This window comes from Ischnura elegans, chromosome 11 (assembly GCF_921293095.1).
Source record: "Ischnura elegans chromosome 11, ioIscEleg1.1, whole genome shotgun sequence".
Taxonomy (NCBI): Eukaryota; Metazoa; Arthropoda; class Insecta; order Odonata; family Coenagrionidae; genus Ischnura; species Ischnura elegans.
In genome coordinates this window covers 62,924,940-62,947,413 of record NC_060256.1, presented here as the reverse complement: position 1 = coordinate 62,947,413, position 22,474 = coordinate 62,924,940, and the positions used below count along the sequence as shown (strand labels likewise).

At 38.6% G+C, this 22,474-nt stretch overlaps 1 protein-coding gene across 1 annotated transcript; it reads right to left on the bottom strand.

The window, feature by feature from the left end:
* Positions 1–589: 589 nt before the first annotated feature.
* On the bottom strand, positions 590–21,773 carry LOC124168101 (probable G-protein coupled receptor Mth-like 4). Its single transcript, XM_046546215.1, has 7 exons — positions 21,714–21,773; positions 19,615–19,940; positions 11,194–11,759; positions 10,245–10,323; positions 5,184–5,365; positions 3,302–3,467; positions 590–1,207 (listed from the first exon to the last, which is right to left on the bottom strand). The coding sequence occupies exons 2-7, from the start codon at positions 19,911–19,913 to the stop codon at positions 883–885; spliced, it is 1,617 nt and encodes a 538-aa protein (XP_046402171.1). The 5' UTR covers positions 19,914–19,940; positions 21,714–21,773; the 3' UTR covers positions 590–882.
* Between the last annotated feature and the right edge of the window lie 701 nt (positions 21,774–22,474).

Below are 22,474 nucleotides of genomic sequence, written 5' to 3'. Positions count from 1 at the left end.
GATTACCTCGATTAGATGATAGAGTCCTTCAAACTCGGGTGACTTACTTTTTTTTTAACAGACAGTAAGTATCCATGAGAATAAAATAAAATGGTAAACTTCCAATTTGGCTTTCCAAGTTCTATATATACCGTCCAGCAACAGAAAGTTGGGGTGGAAAGGCTAGCAAGGGAGGGGGGAGACAGTTTGACTAAAAAGATGCGTAATAGGGAAGGTCTTTGAAGGAGGGGGGGGGGGGACTAGGGATTACGTAAATCAGCGAGGTAGGAAAAGCTGGACTTTTACGAAAAAATTGAAATTGTTAATAGCCCGCATAATCTTTGTAACGATGAAGTGTATTCTACCCAATCGCCTCTTTTAACCCTGAACATTCCTGCCCGCCCTTAGATGTTTTTAATTTTTGATCTCCGCCAACACCCGCTCCACTCCTGGTTGTTATGACTTCTCTTCCTACCTCATCGATTCACTGATTTACGTAATCCCTAGTCCCCCCCTCCTTAAAATACCTTCCCTATTACGCATCTTTTTAGTCAAACTGTCTCCCCCTCCCTTGCTAGCCTTTCCACCCCACCTTCCTGTTGCTGGACGATATACATAGAACTTGGAAAGCAAAATTGGTTCCTTGACAATGACACTACGTGTCGAAACCGGGTCGGTACTTTGTAAATAAAATTGTGTGGAAGTTTACCATTTTATTTTATTCTCATGGATGTAAAACATTTCCACCAGATATCGCCGAACACTGTGAATTAAGACAGTAAGTAGATCGATCATTACGATATTTCTGGAGAGAATGCTGATAAAATTAAACAGAATTCTCGCCATTATGTTCGTGGCCATAGCATACCACATTTTTCTCATTCGGATAATTTATGTCATCATTCACAATGGACCTTGTTGGGTTTGAGAGGATTGTAGTCGACTGATGCTCGACATTTCGTGACTGCGGGATCCAGATCCGGAAGTTAGCCATCCGAGGTTCTTCCGCACGGCTTTTTTCACCAATTTCCGCACTTTTTCGTTCCAAAGAAAAACCACCGAAATGAAGAGGCCTTGGAGATTTCGTATGATCAGCATGAAGAACCAAACGGTACTCCTGTAGTCAGTCCTGTCCGCTATCATCCATTCGTGAACTGTCCAAAATATGGGCTCCATCACCCATGACAGGAAACCCATGACGACCAGGAGTTTCGCATATAGTTTAAACCTGAAAAAAGCGGAAAAATTTGTTGTCACCATTACTTATTGTTAGATGGAATCACTTCAAGAGAAAGCTTTAATTCACAGGAATTATTCAAATAATAAAATTGATGGTTAAAGGCGTAACTTTGTGAAACTGATTCATTATGAAGAATGAAAGAAAATAAACTTTGTGCTTTCACATGAAAATTTTATTTTTCTTTTTCACAAAAAATAACATCCTAAGTTTCTTCTTTCTCACGAATAACAAACATTCTAATAGCGCTGATGTTGCCATAAAACAATCGTGGTTGAAAAAAATATTGAAAATTAGAAGTCACTCCGTAAATAGATTCCAAATGCGCATTGAACTGGGAGATTGATAATTTTTTCCGTCAAATGAAATTTTCAGAATAATTTTTTGTAGTACCCATAATTTCACAGGAATTTAAGTAAAAAATATATGTATTAAAAAACAATTCTTGTTAAGATAATTGATATCCATAAATTTTATCATTTCAAATCAATGAATTGCTTCGAAGATTGATCAATAATACAATAACTTGGTCATGATTTCTGATTTATCGCAAAAAATTAATACTACAAAATTACCCGACAAATATATGTTTGCGTTGATTACTTTCCGCAAAAAGTATGCAAAAAACAGCAATTTGGAAAATACTCGTTATTCAACTTTTTTTCGATTTTCGCCGAACGCTTCGAATGGCATTTTTTATTTGAGAAGGCATATATGTTTATCAGGTCAAGGGTGAACTCTACTAGCAGTCTTAGTACTCGAACGAGTAATCCTAGTTAGCGAGGAATGACCCATATGAAGAATCAGTGGCGAATGTAAATAATATTTTTTTGAGGGACGGCGGCAATACCAATAATAAGTTATTAGCAATCACAATAAATCTTTTACATTAGTTTTTGGTACGTAAATTCTGAAAGTAAAAAAAAAATAGTAGGTTCATTCTTGAAATACTATTGATTTAACAAGGTGTTAACTTTGTGTTACTATTTTATCACGTTCGTTTTGATTATAGTTATTCAGATAAATTATTTTTTTTGCATTTCGGAGGGGGGCGCCCCCCTGTACCCCTCCTTTATATTTTGCCTTGTGTAGAAAACACAATTAAGATTTTCTTTTCCAAATTCATTTATTTATTTATTTATTTCACACACCACCGAAAACAGCACTGTTCGGCCTTTACATATGGGGTTGATAGCGCTTAACAATAAAGAGTTCACAAACATCAATGGCCTGGGTAAGGGTAACTTACCCAGGCGGGACTCGAACCCGCGACCTTTGGTTTGGCAGGCGAGGACTCTTCCCCGGCTGAAGATATTGAAATCGCTCAGTCCAAATAAATCACCTGGTCCAGACGACATCCCTCCTCGCGTACATAGAGGACTTCACTCAGAAATTGCAAATAATATTCAGTAAATCCATCAAGCAACACGAAGTACTAAATGACTGGAAAATCGCTAATGTAACTCCAATAATCAAAAGTGGAGACAGGGAACATCCATCTAATTACAGACCGATATCTTTAACGTCCATCTCATGCTAAGTCCTTGAACACATCGTAGTCAGCTCGGTAATGAAACACCTAGACGCGCAAAACTTATTAATGAGAACTCAGCATTGATTCAAGTCTCCGGAGAAGACAACATTCCAGTAGACGCGATTTTTCTTGATTTCAAAAAAGCATTTGATAAAGTACCCCACGGAATGTTAGTAGTAAAACTGAAATCTTATGGTCTAGATGAAGATGTCATTTCCTGGATAAGAGAACTTTTGAGCGACCGCGTCCAAAGAGTAGTATTAGACGGTGCAGTCTCCAACGAGGTTAGAGTCACTTGTAGATGTAGATGACCGGAGGCGGGCAAAAATAAGGGGGCACCCGGGGGTCAACCGGGGACCTCTCGATCTGAAGTCGAACGCTCTACCACTAAGCTATACCCCCGATAAATAAAAGGTATTTTTTTAAATTATCATTTTCTTCGCGCCTTTCAGTACAATCTGTACTTTAGCTAGTTTTCATGAAGGAAAATAATGAGAAATTATTTGTTCAAGGTTTACCTCCTTTATTACAGTACTCTTCCCCTTTCTTACCTCTTATCTTTGTCGACTGCGTTCCTCTGCACCTGTCCATCGCTTCGTAGGATGGAAGTGGAGGTGTTAATTCGGTTTATCTTAATAGCGGTCGTGACGAAGAGTGCCACACTTATCCCCATGTACACTGACATCGGAATGTAGCGATAGTAAGACGATGAGAAATCTGCGGATGATAAATAGAAAGGAAATTAATATTATTTCATTATTCATTCCTAGTCGAAAACCCAAGCTCTCACCAAGTAATTCAAATTTGTGGCTTGGACATAGCTATCTGTCCCATCGAAAGTTTCCTCTACCCTGGATGAAACCTTATATTCTGAAGATTATTAGCTATCCATTAAAGGAAAAAAAAACAATTTTGGAAGGCTCGTTGATTCATAACTGAACAAAGTAGCTCAGATATTCCCGTTAATCCTAGGGAAGAAGGAAATAATTTCCGGGAAATTGGATTGAACTTATAATATCACCAAGGATGTCAAAATAGGATGATGGAAATATTTTAATTCCATTTGAATGAGCCACATGGTAATTTGATTCTATCATGTTCCACGGCTGCCACAATCACGGCCATATTTCTCCCTCTAAGTTGCATGTGAAGTGTGGTAACGATAAATACAATCAGGAATAATTTACCATAAAAATGAGTGACTCATCCAATTGCTCATGTTACCATTTATATGTCATTTTAAGAAAATAAATTTCTTTCCTCCTATAATCTACTTGTCTTAATCACATAGCATCCGATGCCGTATTGTATAAAGTTTTAAAATGGAAAAACAAAGAATCCTGCTTCATAATATGGAATGAAAAATTGTTTGCATGAAGACACCAGAAATGAGTTGAAGGCGATTTTTATGGGACGAATATATCAAGGTCGAACTCACACTTGCAATCAGTGAGAAAGAATGTGCGAGGATTTTATGAAATATCTCTTATCTAATATCTGTGAACACAAAAGAGGGACATGGCCTGATTTTTTAATATATAGTGGTGACAACAGATACTACAAATACAGGCTATAGTGGCTAGCTATCATTTCACAAATTTTACCCTTTTATTCATACACACTCCGTAACACACTCCATACACACATATTGGAAATTAAAACATAGAAAAACATTTCAAGGTTCTCAAATCTTTTTTTGAGTGAACCGGCGATAAGAAGCAATGGCCTCCTGTTGCACCTTTGCAATTAGTCGCATTGAAAATTGGTCAGAAAAAAGTGCACAAGATGACATGGTGACAAAAAGTACAAAACCTTGAAGTGCTCCAAAACATTATGCTGTCGTGTTACTACTTCTTCAGAATTATTTGATGAAGTTACGGTAGTGTTTTTTAAACTTATAATTGTTTCTATAATGAAAATAATAGAGAATTGTTTCGTCAACCTTTTTTGGCGCTAATTGCATAATTAAGCATTAATAATCTAGGACACGCATTTCAAAGTCATTTCTGCCATTAAAGACACTTATAACAAGACGGCACAGAACTTTTTGTTCTGGTTTAATTTTTTTGAAATAGTAATGCTTAAAGTAATAAACCTTTCCGGGCTTCAAACGCCCCACCATTTTAGATCAAAACCGCATAAAAATATTGATTCTACGAGAAAATAATCTCGCATGATGAGTTGCTGACGATAATCAGGAAACATCAAAATAAATGTAATATCATTGTAAATTGGAAATGTATGTATAAAAATATATGTAAAGAGGTAAATTAAATCCCTTCAACTACTAAAACCGATTGAATAATTACCAAGATACAGCATTTCAAACTCAGGTACTTCGGCTTAATACTAGGACATTAAAACCAATCACATTTCAGTCCCTTCCGTTTTCAACACACTCCGTTAACAAATTCCAAACATTTTGCAACTCACGTTTCGCTGAGCACCATTTGCTTATATCGATGTGGGAGAAATCTATTCCTTTGTAGCTCAAGTCAATGTGGAAACTCGCAATGAGCGCTGCAACTGGAGTAGTCCAAGAATACAGGGAATAGCACGCGAATTTCATCCACTCTGTCTTTCCAAAGTGGCCTATGTGCCTATGCCTAAGATTCCTGAGGAAAAAAATGAAAGGGAGCGTGTGAAACATAACATTATTATCTACATCTACATAATACCCAGCGAGCCACCTCTAGGGTTTTTGGCAGGGGATGATCAATCACCAGCATGCAGCATGCATTTGGACTTCCACATGCACACCACACGGTCCAAAAAACGTCACGCATACTAACAAATTATACTACCATATGCTGTTAGAAATAATAATAAAATTAAGAAACATACATTAAGGTTTACATAGGTTAGTAGGCTACACTACAAGTCATGCAATCTAATTATGAGTTCTATCGCTGCCGTTATAATTTCTTATTGGTCGTGGAAAAAAAGACATTCTGAACCAGTCTGTTCTACAATCTATCTCTCTTATTTTATTTATATGATCTGATCTTCCGTAGTATGTTGGCGTCCGTAAGATATGGTTAACTTCGTTAGAAAAGACACTGCTCTTGAATTTATCTAAAAGGTTTAGTATATTTTTCAATCTACGGTCCGACAGAGATTCCCATCCGAGTTTATCTAAGAGGTCAGTTACACAAACATGAGAGGTATTATCAGAGGTATTTAGAAAAGTTATCCTCGCTTTTGAGGCAAGGAGAAGCTTTATGAACAGATGGAGGACCGGATTTAGCATGTTGGTTGCCCGGGCAGTAGCGGATACTGAAAAAACTCAAGGGCGCAAAATATTTCTTGAGCTACCTTTATTTTTATCGGAATGAAAAATAAGTCGCATGCAAAGATTGGGAAAGTTTCATTTAAACTGAATTTATACATATACAAGATAAATCTATCTTATGATAGAAAAAAGTTAGAATTATGGTTCTGCAATGTTAGGCAACGCAGGTGGCAAGGGGGGCGCGCGCCCTCTACGCCCCCCATAAGTAGTCGCTGGGCCACCCACGACGTTAAAAGTTGATGTGGTGTCAGCCGTAAAACCAAAACGCAATATTTACCTATTCGATAAATGTAACTTCACTAAATTTGGCGAGATGCTTAATGACTCCTACAAAAAATTCGTTGTTACATCAAAGGACCAAAGCACAGATGTAATATGGACACGTTTCTTAGAAATTCTGCGCCAAGGAATCAATGAACATATTCCGCAAAAACTGAAATGTGATAATAAGGAACCTCGCTGGTACAATAAAGATGTCAGGAGAGAACTTAGGAAACAGAGAAAACTATACAACTTGTACAGAAAGTCCATCACGTCTCGTAATAAATCGAAGGAACTTGAAGCTAAAGAAAGTTACGCTGCTCAACGCTCAATAACCAAGAAATCAATGCGAACTGCAATGCGAAAGTTTAAGAAAAAAGTACTTGGTGAATTACTCGAAGAAAATCCGAAATCCTTTTGGTCGTACGCGAGAGAGCTTCAGGGAAAACATTCAACCGTAGATTCGTTATTTGATAAAGATGGTAAACTTGTCACCGAAAATATTGGCAAAGCTAACACTTTAAATGCCCACTTCGAAAGTGTATACACTACTGACGATACTCAATTCAATGTAGACATCCCATATACTGAGGATTTGATGGAAGAAATATCTATAAAACGTGATGGGATAACTAAACAACTACAATCGATTAAGAATAGTAAATCTCCGGGTCCGGAGGGAATACCCGCGCGTGTCCTCAAAGAGTTAGCTCCACAGATCGCGCCTTACTTAGAGATCATATTCAAGAAGTCACTCTCTGAAGGGAAGTTACCGCCCGACTGGAAAATTGCAAGCGTTACACCCATTTTCAAAAAGGGAAACAGAAATGACCCAGGCAACTACCGGCCAATTTCACTAACATCAATTATAGGCAAGATACTTGAACATATCGTTGTTAGTAATATCATGACTTTCTTGGACAAACGTAACTTCCTCCATGACTGTCAGCACGGATTCCGAAAAAATAGATCCTGCGAAACACAGCTCGCGCTCTTTCTTCACGACGTTATAAAATCTGGTGAATCGAAAAGACAAGTTGACGCACTATTTCTAGATTTTAAGAAAGCTTTCGACACTGTACCTCACAACAAACTTTTATACAAATTACAGTCATGCGGATTAAACGAAACAGTTGTAAACTGGATACGCGACTTTCTCAGAGATCGTAAACAAAGAGTAGTTCTTGACGGAATTAGCTCTGATGTTGTAAAAGTTACATCAGGTGTTCCACAAGGAAGCGTAATCGGCCCCCTGTTGTTCATTATATACATTAATGATATCTGCTCCCGCATTAGCAGTAAAATATGTTTATTTGCTGACGACGCTGTCATCTATCGCGAAATTAGTGATCACTCTGACTCTGAAATTCTATCATCGGACTTAAACAACGTTCATTTGTGGAGTCAAGAGTGGGGACTCGAACTCAATCTGAGCAAATGCATGGCGGTACATTTCTTGCGGAATTCATCCAACACTAACAATGTTTATGCAGTGGATGGCATTAACATAAAGGCAACAGACGAAGTGAAGTACCTGGGAGTTACGATAACCTCGAACCTCACGTGGGGAACACATATAAAGAATATTTGCGGCATAGCCCTGAAGAAATTAGGATTCGTCAAGCGTATTGTGGGAAGATTTTCGGATGAGAAAGTAAAAGAAAGGTGCTATTTCGCTCTCGTCCGACCGCACCTTGAATATGCAGCGAGTGTATGGGATCCAGTGCAGAAAGACTTAATCCGCGAACTGAATAAGATACAAAGGAAGGCTGCGCGTTTCGTCAAAAACCGCTACGGGCGTACAGACAGTGTTACCCAGATGTTAAGCGAATTAGGCTGGGAGCCGTTGGAGACTCGGAGGCTGCGCGCTAGGCTTAGATTGCTTGAACAATTAAGAATGGATATCTTTAAGAGCGACACAGAGAACATAATCTTAGAGCCACACTATATTTCCAGGTCCGACAGAAGCGATAAATTAAGAGAGATTTTTTGCCGAACGGATAGATATGGGAATTCGTTTTTCCCCCGAACAATAAAGGACTTTAATAAACGCTTATCCCAACCTCGTTAGAGCACTTCTTTTTTTTTATAGCTGTAAACGGCTGGTGTCCTAACACCCCCTGCCACACGCCTTTTAGGCGGCTTGCAGGGTATTATGTAGATGTAGATGTAGAAGTATCCGCCACTGGGCCCGGGGACCATTTTGGTGGGAGGCCCACTGCTTCAAGGTGTTCCAACTTGTAGCGTAATAACAGGAAAATCAAGTAACACAATTTTCAACACATTTTCAGAGCTACATTAACAACGCAAAAGGATAGTGTTTTTTTATCAGCAGCGCCAACCAATTATTAATTAACCAACAATTAATGTTGACGACTACACATCAACCAAAAAACAACCCAAATTCACTTTGAATCCCCTAATACATGTTTTTCTTCTGCTTTTTTCCGATTTTGCGAGATTTACCTCTATTTTGACCGAAGGCTTATTCTTGTAGGGTGGTCCAGGGCCTGACAGGCAAACGATCCTCTCATAACTGAGTTTGAAAGCAAGATATGACAATTACGGTTACTTTACTTACTTTTTGCCATTACGAAGGATTTTACGAGCATTGCCATCCATGAATTGTTTTTAATGATCGTAGGCGAACTAGGCAAAAGTGTATTTCTGGGATGTTTTTTAGATACTACTCACGATTTTCAGCCGTCGAGTTAAGTTTTATTTCACCTACTTAAGAATATTTTTTTCAGTCTTTCATAAAAAATAACTGTCTAATCAAATCTCATAAAATTATTTCATCATTAATTTAATTTTTAGTTGATTCTTTGAACACCTATTACTATTTCCCTTGGTTTTGTTAGCTTTTAAATATTTTTCTTCCTTTTTTACAAATGAGTTGAAAATTTGAAAAACCAAAAATAAAGAACTTATTAGATGTTAGGTATTTTATTGTTTGCTTCTACTAATATCATAGGTCACTGGAAGGAGGGCGAGAGAAGACTGGAGACGTTTGAGATGTGGGTGTGGAGAAGAATGGAAAAGGTGAAATGGACGGAGAGGAGGAAGAATGACGAAGTGCTGGACTTGGTGGGTGAGGAGAGGAAGCATTTAGATGAGATACGGAGGAGACAGAAGGTATGGATGGAGCGAGTAATTAGCGGGGAGAAGATGTTGAAAACAGTGCTCGAGGGTCGAATTTTAGAAAAACGAGGGAGAGGAAGGAAGAGAATAGGATTTTTAGATAGAATGAAAGGGAGTAGGTCTTACTGTGAATTGAAGAGTATGTAGTCCACGAAGGAAGGGAGGCTGCCAGAATATTTCTTTTAAATTCCATGCAAACCTTACTTCATTGGTAGAATACTATTATAATAATAAATATATGAACCATGCAAAGCTTGGTAAAATAGGGGGAAATATAGCCACCTTTCTTGAGATCGAACATTAACGAAGACAATAACTGGGATTGTATCTTAAAAGAAGCGATACAGATTATCCCAGAAGAAAAGACTGGGAAAAAATTAAATTCATAGCGGGGAGGGGGTGTTGAAGACAGTGTTAGAGTGAAGTTGATGGTTGGTGAAGTTATACATGATTTGCTTGGCTTTGTGGAAGTTATGCATGATAAAATAAAATAAAATCACTTTGTAATGTCCACACTACTTTAATATTTTGCATTTATGGCAGTCTAGCTTGAAAATGGTTACATCTTATTTAGAGTGTTTATGCATTTCATCCATATCAACATGCTACTTCTGCTAATTAAAATCTATGGCAACGAGTTTGATTATTTAATCAGGAAAGAATCAATGGCTGCCAGTATATTTCAACATTATGCGGCTCAATTCTGGCAGATAATTCGCGCGACCGTATTCCTTCGCAAACTCAATGCATTTAAACCAAAAGCGTGGATGAAATTCAAACAAAATAGTTGTCATACTCACATGAAGGACATGCTAATGTCGAAACAAGTCACGTTCAGCCAGGAGAATGGAGCAAGGTAGAAGTAGTAGCGGGAAACATCTGGAAAAAGACGGAACTAACGTTTCCGTTAATTTTCACTCAAAGTTCATTAGTAAATATTATTTTTAAGCCATTCATTTTGAATAATAATTGGGAAAAAATTATTCCATGGCCATGGGATTGCTCAGCAGGTTACGAAAATTCTTATAGTTTAAACCAGCAGGAATACGTAAAATTGGGAGGAATTAATTGGTTTTAAATCGCACGAGTGATTTGCGGCGGCAACAATCTAAGGAAAACAAAGTGCTAATAGCAGTTAATCAAATTCAAATCAATAGAGAATTTTCAAATAAATTACGAAGCGTTTCTATCAGTTTTATTTTTACTTTCGGGGTAAACTGTAGGACAAGATAGTGTTTAAACATTTTCGTTATTTTACAATAAAAAATGCGTTATAAAAATGTGCAAAAGCCATTTTATTAATCTAAATTAATGTTGGCAACTTATTGTGGAAGATGAATGCTGTAGACGTAGTAATTTTCCCTAGGTTGAGTTACGAAGTTCATGAAGGTGACAAAACGGCTAATTTTATGGTGCGCAGAGTTATTTATTGCACTCACGTGTTTTGATTTTTGAAATTTTCATGAAACAAAAAAAATAAATCAGAATCGAGACTAAAATTTCCTTTAAAATTACGTATTATTCATTATTATGGCATGCACTAAAGTTCAGATATAAATTTGCAAAGTACAGCGGCACATAATTATGACGCCGACAATAGCCCTTGTGTTTTCGTTTCCCTCCGGGTCGAAACAAAACATTTTCGTTTCGTTTCACTTGCCATCCCTGTTTTAGAGTGAGCTTGAAATAGGTATTAGCATAGAGTACGTATGTTCTAACTCTATGGTATTAGGTACTTAGCATGCTTACCCAACGCGAGACAGCTCCACCCGTCATGCCTCATTTCGACCGAGCGGAATCTCCTGATGATGACGATTAAGTAATAGACGATCAAACTCGCCATATGGCAAAGAAGACAATTCCCGTGCAAGCTTCGTAGTTCGCGAAAGCAGGAATATACCAGGAAGGTGCCGGTGAGACTCAGCGATGATATGAAAAGCATTGTCGCGATCATTTTGGGCATGATGTGCGACGGGTAGTGATAGCCTTTCCACGTGAGTGTCTTGACATTTGTCGCGGTGGCGTTTCTGCAAGATGCGACGACCAAACCCCTCGGAGATGATACGTAGTCTATGCACAACCCGTCTGGTTTGAGGCAGAAGGAGTCATTCCCGTGAGACGCGCAGATTTCTCCAGATTTCTGTGTTAAATATGCAGAATTATTCCCGCTCAAGTCATATATGTACAGTTCCTCTCCAGATGGGCAGTCACCGAAGCAGCGTCTGTTGCTTGAAGCCACGTAATTGTTGACGACACTTCTCGATGACCTCCTCGCTTTCGTTCCTTTCCCCGTGAATGTTTCATCCTCAATGCACCTGATGATGATAGAAAAGAGCAAATATTATACGGTCTATTTTTTTTGTGCAAAGTCTGGATCGCGCGATCATTTTTTTTCCATCCTTATCGAGGAATAGCTCTAGCGATCGCTCGTATGGTAGGCGTGGTCACGAGAAGAAAATAGAAGAAATAGTGCAAAACAGAGAGATTTAAAATGTCATTCTTTCCTGTCATTCAATGTCATGTCTATTAGAGATAGCAAGGGTGTCTCAATTAATAGAATTAATGGCGCCACTCGCTAGGACGACTCGTTGCATGTTTTTATTTCTTCCATTGTTCTAACCTTGCATGGATTTGCAATAGGAATTACTAAAAATTGGCAAGTTTTGCCTTTGCATGAGCCGTTGCAATTGCATGCTTGATTGATTGGCAGATTTGATTTGCACCCTAGAGCTAGCCACGTGGCTGGCAGGGTGTTTTGTAGATGTAGATGAGAATACACGCATAGGCGGATTTATATCTACATCTACATAATACCCTGCGAGCCACCTCTAGGGTGTATGGCAGGGGGTGATCAATCACCACCATGCAGCATTACTCTATGGTATTATGTAAACGTAGATGTGATAGCGGAAAGAATGATCCTTTCACGTGTCCGTTTTCCGCGATGGCTCGAGGGATGGAAACATGGAAATCCCATCCCTTTTTCCAAAACTTGGCTGAAAGCATCGCTGTCAGCGAACATCAGCCAATCAGAACGCACGGCCGCTAACAGCGATTATAACACCACGCTCGGATTTTAATTGAATGGCAGTTATATAAACGGAAAGTGATGGAATTAGCGATGGAAAAAGGGGCGATAGGAATGACTGTGCGATTCAGAAAATGATGGGTCGAGAGAGAGCACTATTTTGAAAACCTATCGTTGGAGCTATCGTTCTGAGGGACGGACAAAATTATCGTGTGTTCAGACTTAATTTGAGCCAAAGAATCAGTTCATCTCCAATATGAATAGGAGTTCTAGCATCATATCTACGATTTCATACAACCCCGCAAACCGCCTCATGAGGCGTGTGATGGGGGCACCAGCCGTAAGTAAATAAAAAGGAAATAGTCCAGGGGTGGATCCAGGCTTTTTTTTCCGGGTGGCACAAGGGTCTGACAGACAAAAATTCTTCTCGTATTTGAGATTAAAAAATTATACAACAATTGCTTTACGAAATATTCTCTTTATTTTCATATGGAACTTATTAATTTGAAATTAAAAGACTGAGGCTTCGTAATACACAAAACAAAACGCACGTGATGATAATCGTATTCAAATTCTTGTCTATTTTTTAAGTGTTTGGGGAGGGGAACGTGACCCTCCCCAAAATCCGCCTATGGAATGCTCTATCAAAGCTTCTCCTAGCATTTATTAAAGTCCTTTATTTTTCCGGTAAAAAGTGAATTCTCACATCTAATGTCACTCCATATATATTTGTTATACCACGAAAAACACATGTGCCGAGATATATTTAAATCTCACTTATTTCGATCCATATTCATGCTAAAGTATCGTTAAATGTAAATAGAAATTTCCTCAATGGTGTTGTCTATCTTTAAATAATTATTCTGAGTCAAGTTATAATTGTAGTCTTTCACCGAAGTAACTTCTAAATCCATTTTTTTCTACCATCAGGGATGCTGACTTCTAAAAAATATTGGGGGGGCCCAAACCGGAAAATCGTTTGCTTGATTATTCCGACAATTTTCTTTGTTTCGGACTTGAAGGAACTCTTAATTCATACAGCCACTGAGCAAAATGATTTTTTTTCTTAACGACTTTTTGCATTTCATTTACAGTCGTACTATGGAGGTCAGGGACGCCGACTCACAAACAATATTGGGGGGCCCAAACCGGGGATCTTGCCCCGGGAAATTTCATAAGTAGTGAGTTTTAAGTTTTAAAAGCATGTTAGAAGAGTCATACGATCAGCATTGGAACCCTGGTAACTCGAATCTCGATATCTGGACATTCCGGGGAAAATCGACAAGCCTGACTCATTTTTCCTCGGGCCCCATGGAGTCGGCGCCACTGACTACCATATAAACCTAACCATGATGCCAGGATTAAATTTTCTTAACAAAATGATCAATGCTAATTACTTATACCTTTTTTACGAATATTGATCATATTACATTAAAATCAATTTTAATTTGTCATATGTGTAGAGATAGCAACAAAAAATGCAAGTAACTATGTGAAATAAATATGAATTACTAGAGTAGGTAAGCAATTTTACACTGCAATACTAACATACAGTGCAAATAGGAAATTTCTCTTCCTCTGTGCATGAAGGTAACCTATTGCATATTGTTTATCCCCTGCCAAACACCTTAGGGGTGGCTCACGGGGTATTATGTACATGTTTAGACTAGATGGTCACGTGCATAACCGTGCAATATATCCAGGTCCGTCAGAAACAATAAAATCAGAGAAATATTTTGCGGAAAGGCTACGCATAGGTTATTCCCCAGAAAAATTAATTACTAAATAATAAACGCTAGGCAGTCCAGTTTCTAATAACTTCCGCTTTTTTTATTTTGAACTGGTCAAGGCACGTGTCCTTACACCTCCCGTTCCTCGCCTTTCGAATCGACTCGCGGAAATCTGTATCATGTAGATCGAATCTCAGATTTTGCCATTTCAATCTCGGTCACTTGCGAAGAAACTAAAAATCATACTTTTTTAATTGTTAATATTTAATTATTCTCATGATATCAGCGAGCACAAAGTCTAGCCACCTGAAATGCGTTTTTGAACTATTTCCATAGTCCTTAAATGTAAGGACCATAACTATTTCTCAAATGAAATTTTCGAGATCATTTCACAGGGTTTTGGCTACTCGCTCCGTTATAGCCGCTCACGCAGATTATAACTAGGTCAGCAGAAGATAACAAATTCGTGGCCCGCTCCTTTTCACGGATGATTGCGAAACACTTGAACGCCCCCTCATATCATAGCTTAGGCCTAGGCGCGGAACCAGGCGGCAGTACCGGGGTTTCAGACTTCAGTATGTCCAGTATGTCTTCTCTCTCTCCAAAGGACATACGTACATCTTCATCTACATAATACCCTGCGAGCCACCTCTAGGGTATTTGGCAGGGGGTGACAAATCACCAACATGCATATCAATGTGAAGCCATTCCTCGCATATTTATTGACTTGGCGTGGAATTGTTTTTTTTCCAAGCATTCGGTGGCGACGATTTAGGTCCTCGGCTTATATGTGATTATATGCACTGAAGCCCGAGTGCTCGAGTCCAGCCTGGTTAGAATTGTCACATTCATGATATGAGCGTTTGCTATAACCCGTTGTTATAAGTTATTTCTTGTTAGCCCTGATGTAAAAGTTCCATTGAGTCTGTTTTTATGTGCATGAAATTTAATTTTAAAAATACATATTAACTGCTTCGTGTCTTCATATAAAGAAATTGGACCGAGAAACGTAGTAAATACCATTTTCATAAATATTGCCATAGAAGCGCAATCTAAACGTCCGTCTTATTTTGCCGATATTTTATAAAAATAAAAAATGATTTCCAGGATAAAACAAAATGCATGTTAATTATGCTGGCCTCGGTGGCGGCAGGGTGAAGTCCTCACCTCAAAAACAAGAGATTGTAGGTTCGAGTCCCGCCTGGGTCGGTTGCCCCTATCCAGAACATGGTTGTTCGTGTTCGTGTGATTGCTAAATTCGTTGAAAACCCCGATGTAAAAGGCCAATATATCGATGGCTAAGTTCTAACAACACGTACCTCATAAATAACTTCTCAGGAGAGAAAAAAAACGATTAGTTTTTTACTTGTACACTGAAATTAAAAACCAAAAACTCATAAAACTGAAAAAGAAGCATTCATTTTCAAACAAAGAGTTGTTTTTCGCTTTTATTTTGTTTTTTTTAATGTTATTACGCTGTGTTTAAGATACCTGTCCCAAACCGGCCGAATTTTGAGATACATGTTGTTAGAACTTAGCCATCGTTATGCTGTAAAAGGCGCAGTGGGAATAAATATTTATTTCATTTATTTATTTATTTCACACACCACCGAAAACAGCACTGTTCGGCCTTTTACATCGGGGTTGATAACTTTTAGCAATCACAAACATCCATGCCCTGGATCAGGGTAACTTACCCAGGCGGGACTCGAACCCGCGACCTTCGGATTGGCAGGCGAGGACTTTACCCCGCCGAGGCCGGCAATATATGTAATACACCACGTTTACCAACCGATCTCAGATCGGTCTGAGCTCAGACCGAGCTGAAATTAGAAAGTGAGCTGACTCGGCGCGTTGCGTTTACCAACATGGATTTGACGTATCGATTGTTTCATAGAATCGATCAGAATCGATCTTCACCCATCGATTCTGTTTGGAAAGTGGTTTTGTTGTCATTGCTTGTTGTCATTCCTCTTCCTTTCCAAACTCATTTCTAAAATCTTATTTCTCACCACGCCAACTCAATGAATCACAACAACCAAGCGTGCTCTTGAAGAGTTACGATTGCATTTTGTCTGTTATGGGATGACAAAGAAGGAACGAAATGCGCAACGGAGCTGATCAGCTCGAATCGTTTACCACTCAGGCCGAGCTCTACGGCTCGATCTGAGATTTCAGACTGGTTTCGAAAGTGGACTGAGCCAGCCCGCTTACAGGCCGGCCTGGTCGGGCCGCTGCGTTTACTAACCCGGACCGAGCCGGCTAGACCGATCTGAGATCGGCTGGTAAACGTGGTGATATACAAATAAGAATATAAATTTCTACGTTGAAATAGCAGGGGTTGGGTCACCCTATCTCATTCGTCCCTTCCATCTTATGGGGTTTCCCAGTTTCAACAAACGCACTTTTTGGGGCCCTGCCAAAGGGCTTATTCAGAGACCACTTGTGGCTGGGCTGAGTGGCCCTCGGGCAAGGGCTGCCAGCAATGAATGGGCTCGTGCGTTGCCACACCTTGTGTCCAGCATCTACTTCTAAGAAACCTCCGATACCCTCCGGGGGTCTTTCGGGACGCGCTGTTGTCCTTTCGCTCCCATTGTGCTCCATACCTCCCTCCCTTTGGGAATCCCCTCCCTTTCTTTTCAGAGCTCCGTGCATCCACATTTATGAATAGGTTTCACCCTTCGCGTGAGCCTCTGTTTCTGGCCCTCCGTGTCCTCCTCATGTTATTTCTAGCCTTGCAAAAATTTTCAAATGAACTGGGCTTCCCCGTTTTCCTTTCTGCTCGGGAGTGCAAGAATATGGGAAGTACGAAGATTAGTGCGGCGTCTTTGAAGTCCAATTTCCTCTCCATCCTCGGTGAATTACTCCGAAGCCTTTTGCGGGAATTCCGATGAGTATGCATTTTGCCTAATGTTCGCGATATTTTTAGAAAGCCTAACTATTATGGTAGAGGCGATCATGGGGATAAGATTAAGGAATAGACTGCAGAACCGATAAATTTGAGATTTCGTTTTTCCACGTACAGTAAGAGACCATAAAACCTGCGATCAAGGGCGGATACAGGATTTTTTTCTGGGGGAAGCATCAGGGTCTCACTGACAAATGGTCTTCTTATTACATTCAATGGTTTTCGGCTCAACTTTGTGGAAATTAATACACGAAAATGAAGTCTCCTTTTCATTTTCGTGGTCTTCTTATATTTGGGATCAAAAACTAAGTGCAACAATTATTCCACGTAATGTACTCTTAAATTTAATAAAAAAGCTATTATTATCTAAATATATATAACTTGTACATTGGAGTATAAAATTTATTAATATTTGTATTAAAAATCTCGCCTATTTTTTTAAGCTTCTGGGAGCTGTCTGTCTGGGAAAGGTGGGTTACGTATTTTTCTCCTGCAATTAGTCTGAGAAATTCATATTCTTACACGGATGCCATTGAGACCGCCGACTGATGTGGACTTGCAAGTGCACCGCTTACTGTAAGTCTATCGATGTTGGAACGCAGCTGCCCATAGTATTCTGTTACCTTCAGTGACGTCATGGCAAAATTAGCATTCCCGGAACGCACTTTCCATACCTTTTTTTACAAGTGAAATATTGCTCTGTGCATTTTTAATTAAAAGTTATTATTTACATTTTGTTAAATTTTTTTGCTTTGGTTACGAATGCATATATTAGATATTTTTGGCAACAAAATTGATAAAAATGTTATTTGACTATTATAACTTGTTAACCAGGGGCGGAACAGCGTTCCGGAGCGTTCCAGCGCCATGGCACCACTGGTTACCTAATCATCACTAATTTAAGCAAGTGAAGATCACGACTGGATTCCGGAGCCAAGATGGTGATACATATAAGAATCGCCTGAGCAATTAGCCTAAGAAGAGGAGAGTTGGCATTGCTGTGCGAAGAAATTGGATATCTAACGCGAATGTTAATGTTATCCAAATGCTATCGCTTTATCTACGCTGTCGTATCCGATCAATTATTATTAAATTCGACGAGTTAAAACTTTTCTATGGCCACAACAATTATTGGTAAAATAACGCATATTTATTATATTCACCTACATCTCATCGTGCCACGTGTGGAAGTCACACCAATGCCTGTGGAAATCATTTTTTTATACGCAGAACAGAAATAGAGCTTGAAGAAATTTAAAGTAATTCCTAATTGGAGGATTTGTAGGTAATGCGTGCGATTTTAAGGGATGACCCAAAACGGAATGAAACGAGAAAGAACTATTTTTTATATAACACATCTACATAAGCAGTGAGTGAGTTGGCCTCGTGATAGAGAAGAGTACTCACCGCAGTTGAAATCCGAAGTCGGTGGTTCGAATCTCTCAGAAATATTTATGAACGACGAAGTGCTGTACATAATAATAATAATATTTATTGTTCTTGGACAAATTTTCCATTAAGAACATAAGATGAATATTACATACAAAAGAGATCACAAAATAAACTTCTACAAAAAATATACTTGTATATCAAATATTTCCGAATGGAATTCAGCTCAACTAACACATCAGGGCATAGAAATGAAATCTTGAAGTTAACTCAATCAATCATAGCAAGAAAACCTATGTATGCACATATACCATCACAACATTTAGGGTAGAACATGAAACAATAATTAAATAACTAAATAGGTAGAACATGAATAATGATAAATCATTTACTCCAACAAATATACATACATGGTACATGGTGGGTGGAGAGAGGCAGCATTTAAATGAGATACGGAGGAGACATAAGGTATGGATGGAGTGAGTGTTTATCGGGAAGGGGATGTTGAAAACAGTATTAAAGGATAGAATGTTAGGTAAACGAGGGAGAGGAAGGAAAAGAAAGGATTTTTAGATAGAATGAAAGGGAGTAGGTCTTATTGTGAATTGAAGAGGGAAGTGCATGATGGAAGGGGAGGCTCCATGAATTCTTCTTAAGCACTCCATGGAAACCTACCTTAATCGGTCGAATACTTTAATAATAATAATCTACATAATACCCTGCGAGCCTCCTCGAGGGTGTTTTGCAGGGAGTAATAATGTATTTAAAAATGAAGAACTAGTCGATGATCGGTCTCCAGACGTGAAAAGTATCTGATAGTGACGAGGTCGACTGTATTTTTACAACCGTAGATATTATGGTCGTTAAAGTTGTCGTATGAGCGCAACTTAAAAATAAATCGCATATCTATTTGTAAAATAGAGAAATAAAGGAACATTCCAAAAATCAATTAAGTAAGTTTCCTTTACCGTATGAAACGTTTTCTTTATGTTTCGTACGATTACGGTAGAAAAGTACTGGAATGATTTTTCAACCGAATGCTCGAAAATAAATCCATAAATGAAAGAAGAACATGGAAACACATGGAATTTTGAAAAATATATATTTTATCTTACCTTCTAGTTTCTTTATTCAGCACACTATCTAACGGGCAGCATTTCCTTAAGCAGGATGTTTCCGACTTGCACGGGCATTCCGATAAACTTATAACTTCATTGTGGCCAATGGAGTTCACAAATCCTCGTCGAAGACTTATTTCATTCTCGAGGTGTGCTTTAGACTCTGCTGATTTTTTTTCATCGGCCATGAGATCATTTGCCCTTAGACAAATCCCTTCAGGGCAAGACGAAGTCATTTGTAACAATGCAATGGTCGTTACAACCACGTACATATAAGCAGTTGTCCTTTCAGCCATGTTTCATACAAAAACCTTCATCCGATCCTGAGAAAGAAATGGAAATAAATGACGCAAAAATTAATATAGATAAAATTATCAAAGTATGTAGCATTGAAATAGTCAGAGGACAGAATGCTATTCTCATTATTGTGCCTATTTTCATATTTTTTATTTAAGCCAATGTTACGCTATTTATAACCCTAATGATGTTTTCCTGTTTTAGTCTCCGGCCGACATAGATGGTGGCGGGGTAAAATCCTCGCCTGCCAAAGATTAGGTCGCAGGTACGAGTCCCGCCTGGGTAGGTTGCCCCTATTCAGGGCATGGTTGTTCGTACGCGAGCAATTGTTTAGAACGAGTTGAAGGACTCCGAAATTAAAGGTCAATATGTACCCTTTTCGGTTGTATGGGAACAAATACCAAAAATAAATAGTTCAAAGTCGCGAATCTTGATTTGAATTTTGACTTTTTAGACATATACATTGTAACAAAATGTAAGTAGTTGATACAGTGAGCGAAATGCTATTTTTAATGTTACGTAATCGAATCGGGTGGTTTATAATTAAAATTTTAGTTGCATACTTGGCGAGGAAAATATCATGGAGCAACTCCCAATAGAATAAAAAAACATGCGCAAATAAATTTTCTGCCAGCTACAGCATTCCGTGCATGCTGTGATTATGGACGCGAATAGTACTTCCATATACCTTTGTCGTACTTTCTTTTAATTTCTATTCATTGACACTAATCATTAAGTTGAGGATAATATCTATACATTTTAAATTTTAGACGCCTGTTGGAATTGTATTTGGACGTATTTGTGTTGAAATACAACTAATTAGGAACTTTTTATGATGTTTCTTGGAGTTTAGGTCAAATTGAAACCAAGTTATAGCCAACGTTTCGATTTATGTAAAATCATCCTCAGGGCTCTTAACTTTGTACATAGAACCATATAAGTAGCCATGATGTGCTTTTTGTTGAGTTGAAGTTGAGCTGGATTCTAGGTTTTTTTTCTGGTAGAATCCTAGGATTTTTTCTGGGGGAAGGGGTGGGGCAATAGGGGTCTAACAAGCACACGGCTTTCTCATATTAAAGATGCAAAAAAACCTGCAACAATCATTATGGTACTATATTCCTTTAGTTTCATACGGGTAGGATATATGTGGCTCGCGGCCTTCAGGACACCACAGTACTCCTTCGCAGACTGCCTAAGTTGAAACCAAAATCATTTTCGAGTAAATTTAACTAATCTTAGGTTGAATATATGAATCAAATAATTGAAATGTGAGTGGAGTATAAGCAGTATAATTAAAAGTATAACTCCCAGGAATGCCTAACTATGCAGCGGCATATTCTTTCTGTTCTACTGTTGACGCAGAAATTACGTACTCTCGAATCAAACAAATGAATAAATAATCAAAAGGGTACCAAAAACAAATTGCGCCTCGTATGTTTGTTCACTTTTTACCTATTAAACGCGTTTGAATATTATTTACTCTGGTTTTAACGAAAATAGCCCATTTAAGAGTGTTCAACCGAAGCAACAACTATGGTTTAACCCAAATTACTTGATTAATTATTTTTATGCCGCCGAACTTTAGTGCCATCCTTGTAAACGTATTTGCTATAAATTCTGCCAATTTAGGATACGTATGTGTTACACAAAATAGTTGTCGTCAATTTTGCAAAACAGAATTGAGGCATTGCGTATTAGAGTTAGTAGGGTTGTAATCCTTATCTCCACAGTGTTACTGATTAAATTAATATTAAGCCATTAAGTGCATTTTATCTATATTGATGGGTATATTTACTGACCGAAGTAAGCAAGAAGTAAGCAGGAAAACTCAAACATGTCCTTGTAGCACTTCCCGCGCGAGCCCACCGCAGATACTGATCCAAGCGTGCGTGAGCTGAAGCGAAATTTAAGGGACCACGCGGACTGATAAAAGAGAAATAAACCAGAATTGCAGTTGTCATCAGATAAGGCTCACAGCGCTCATAGGCACTCACCAGGAAGAGAATTTCGGGTCATTTGCGAATGCAACCCATTTCTATTTTTGGATATTTAATGATTGTGGCCTCTGGGACGAAACTGTGTCTACATCTACACACTACCGAACAAGCCGCATAAAAAGGCGAGTGGCAGAGGGTGTTAGGACACCAAAATCTAATGACTATCATACTATAGTTAGGTGCTGCCGGAAAGTGTTCTGATACAAAGGGCGGATCCAGCTGGATTCTAGCTTTTTTTCTGATAGAATCCTAGGATTTTTCTGGAGGAAGGGAGGTGGGGGGGGGGGGGGGGGCAAACGGTTTTCGTATATTTGAATTTTAAAACAACATAAAACAATCACCATACGAAAATTCTCTTTATTTTAAAATCAAAATATTTATGCGTCACATGTATAAGAACGACAGTTTTCGTGCCCATTTTCCACTTGGGCGATACATTTCTTTGAGCGCAGACTAGCAAATGACTTATGAACGGCAAATCGGTCTTCTTGACTTGCGCTCAATGCTTATATTATTGGGACTCAGTAATGCACAAAACAAAACGAACGTAATGATAACTGTAT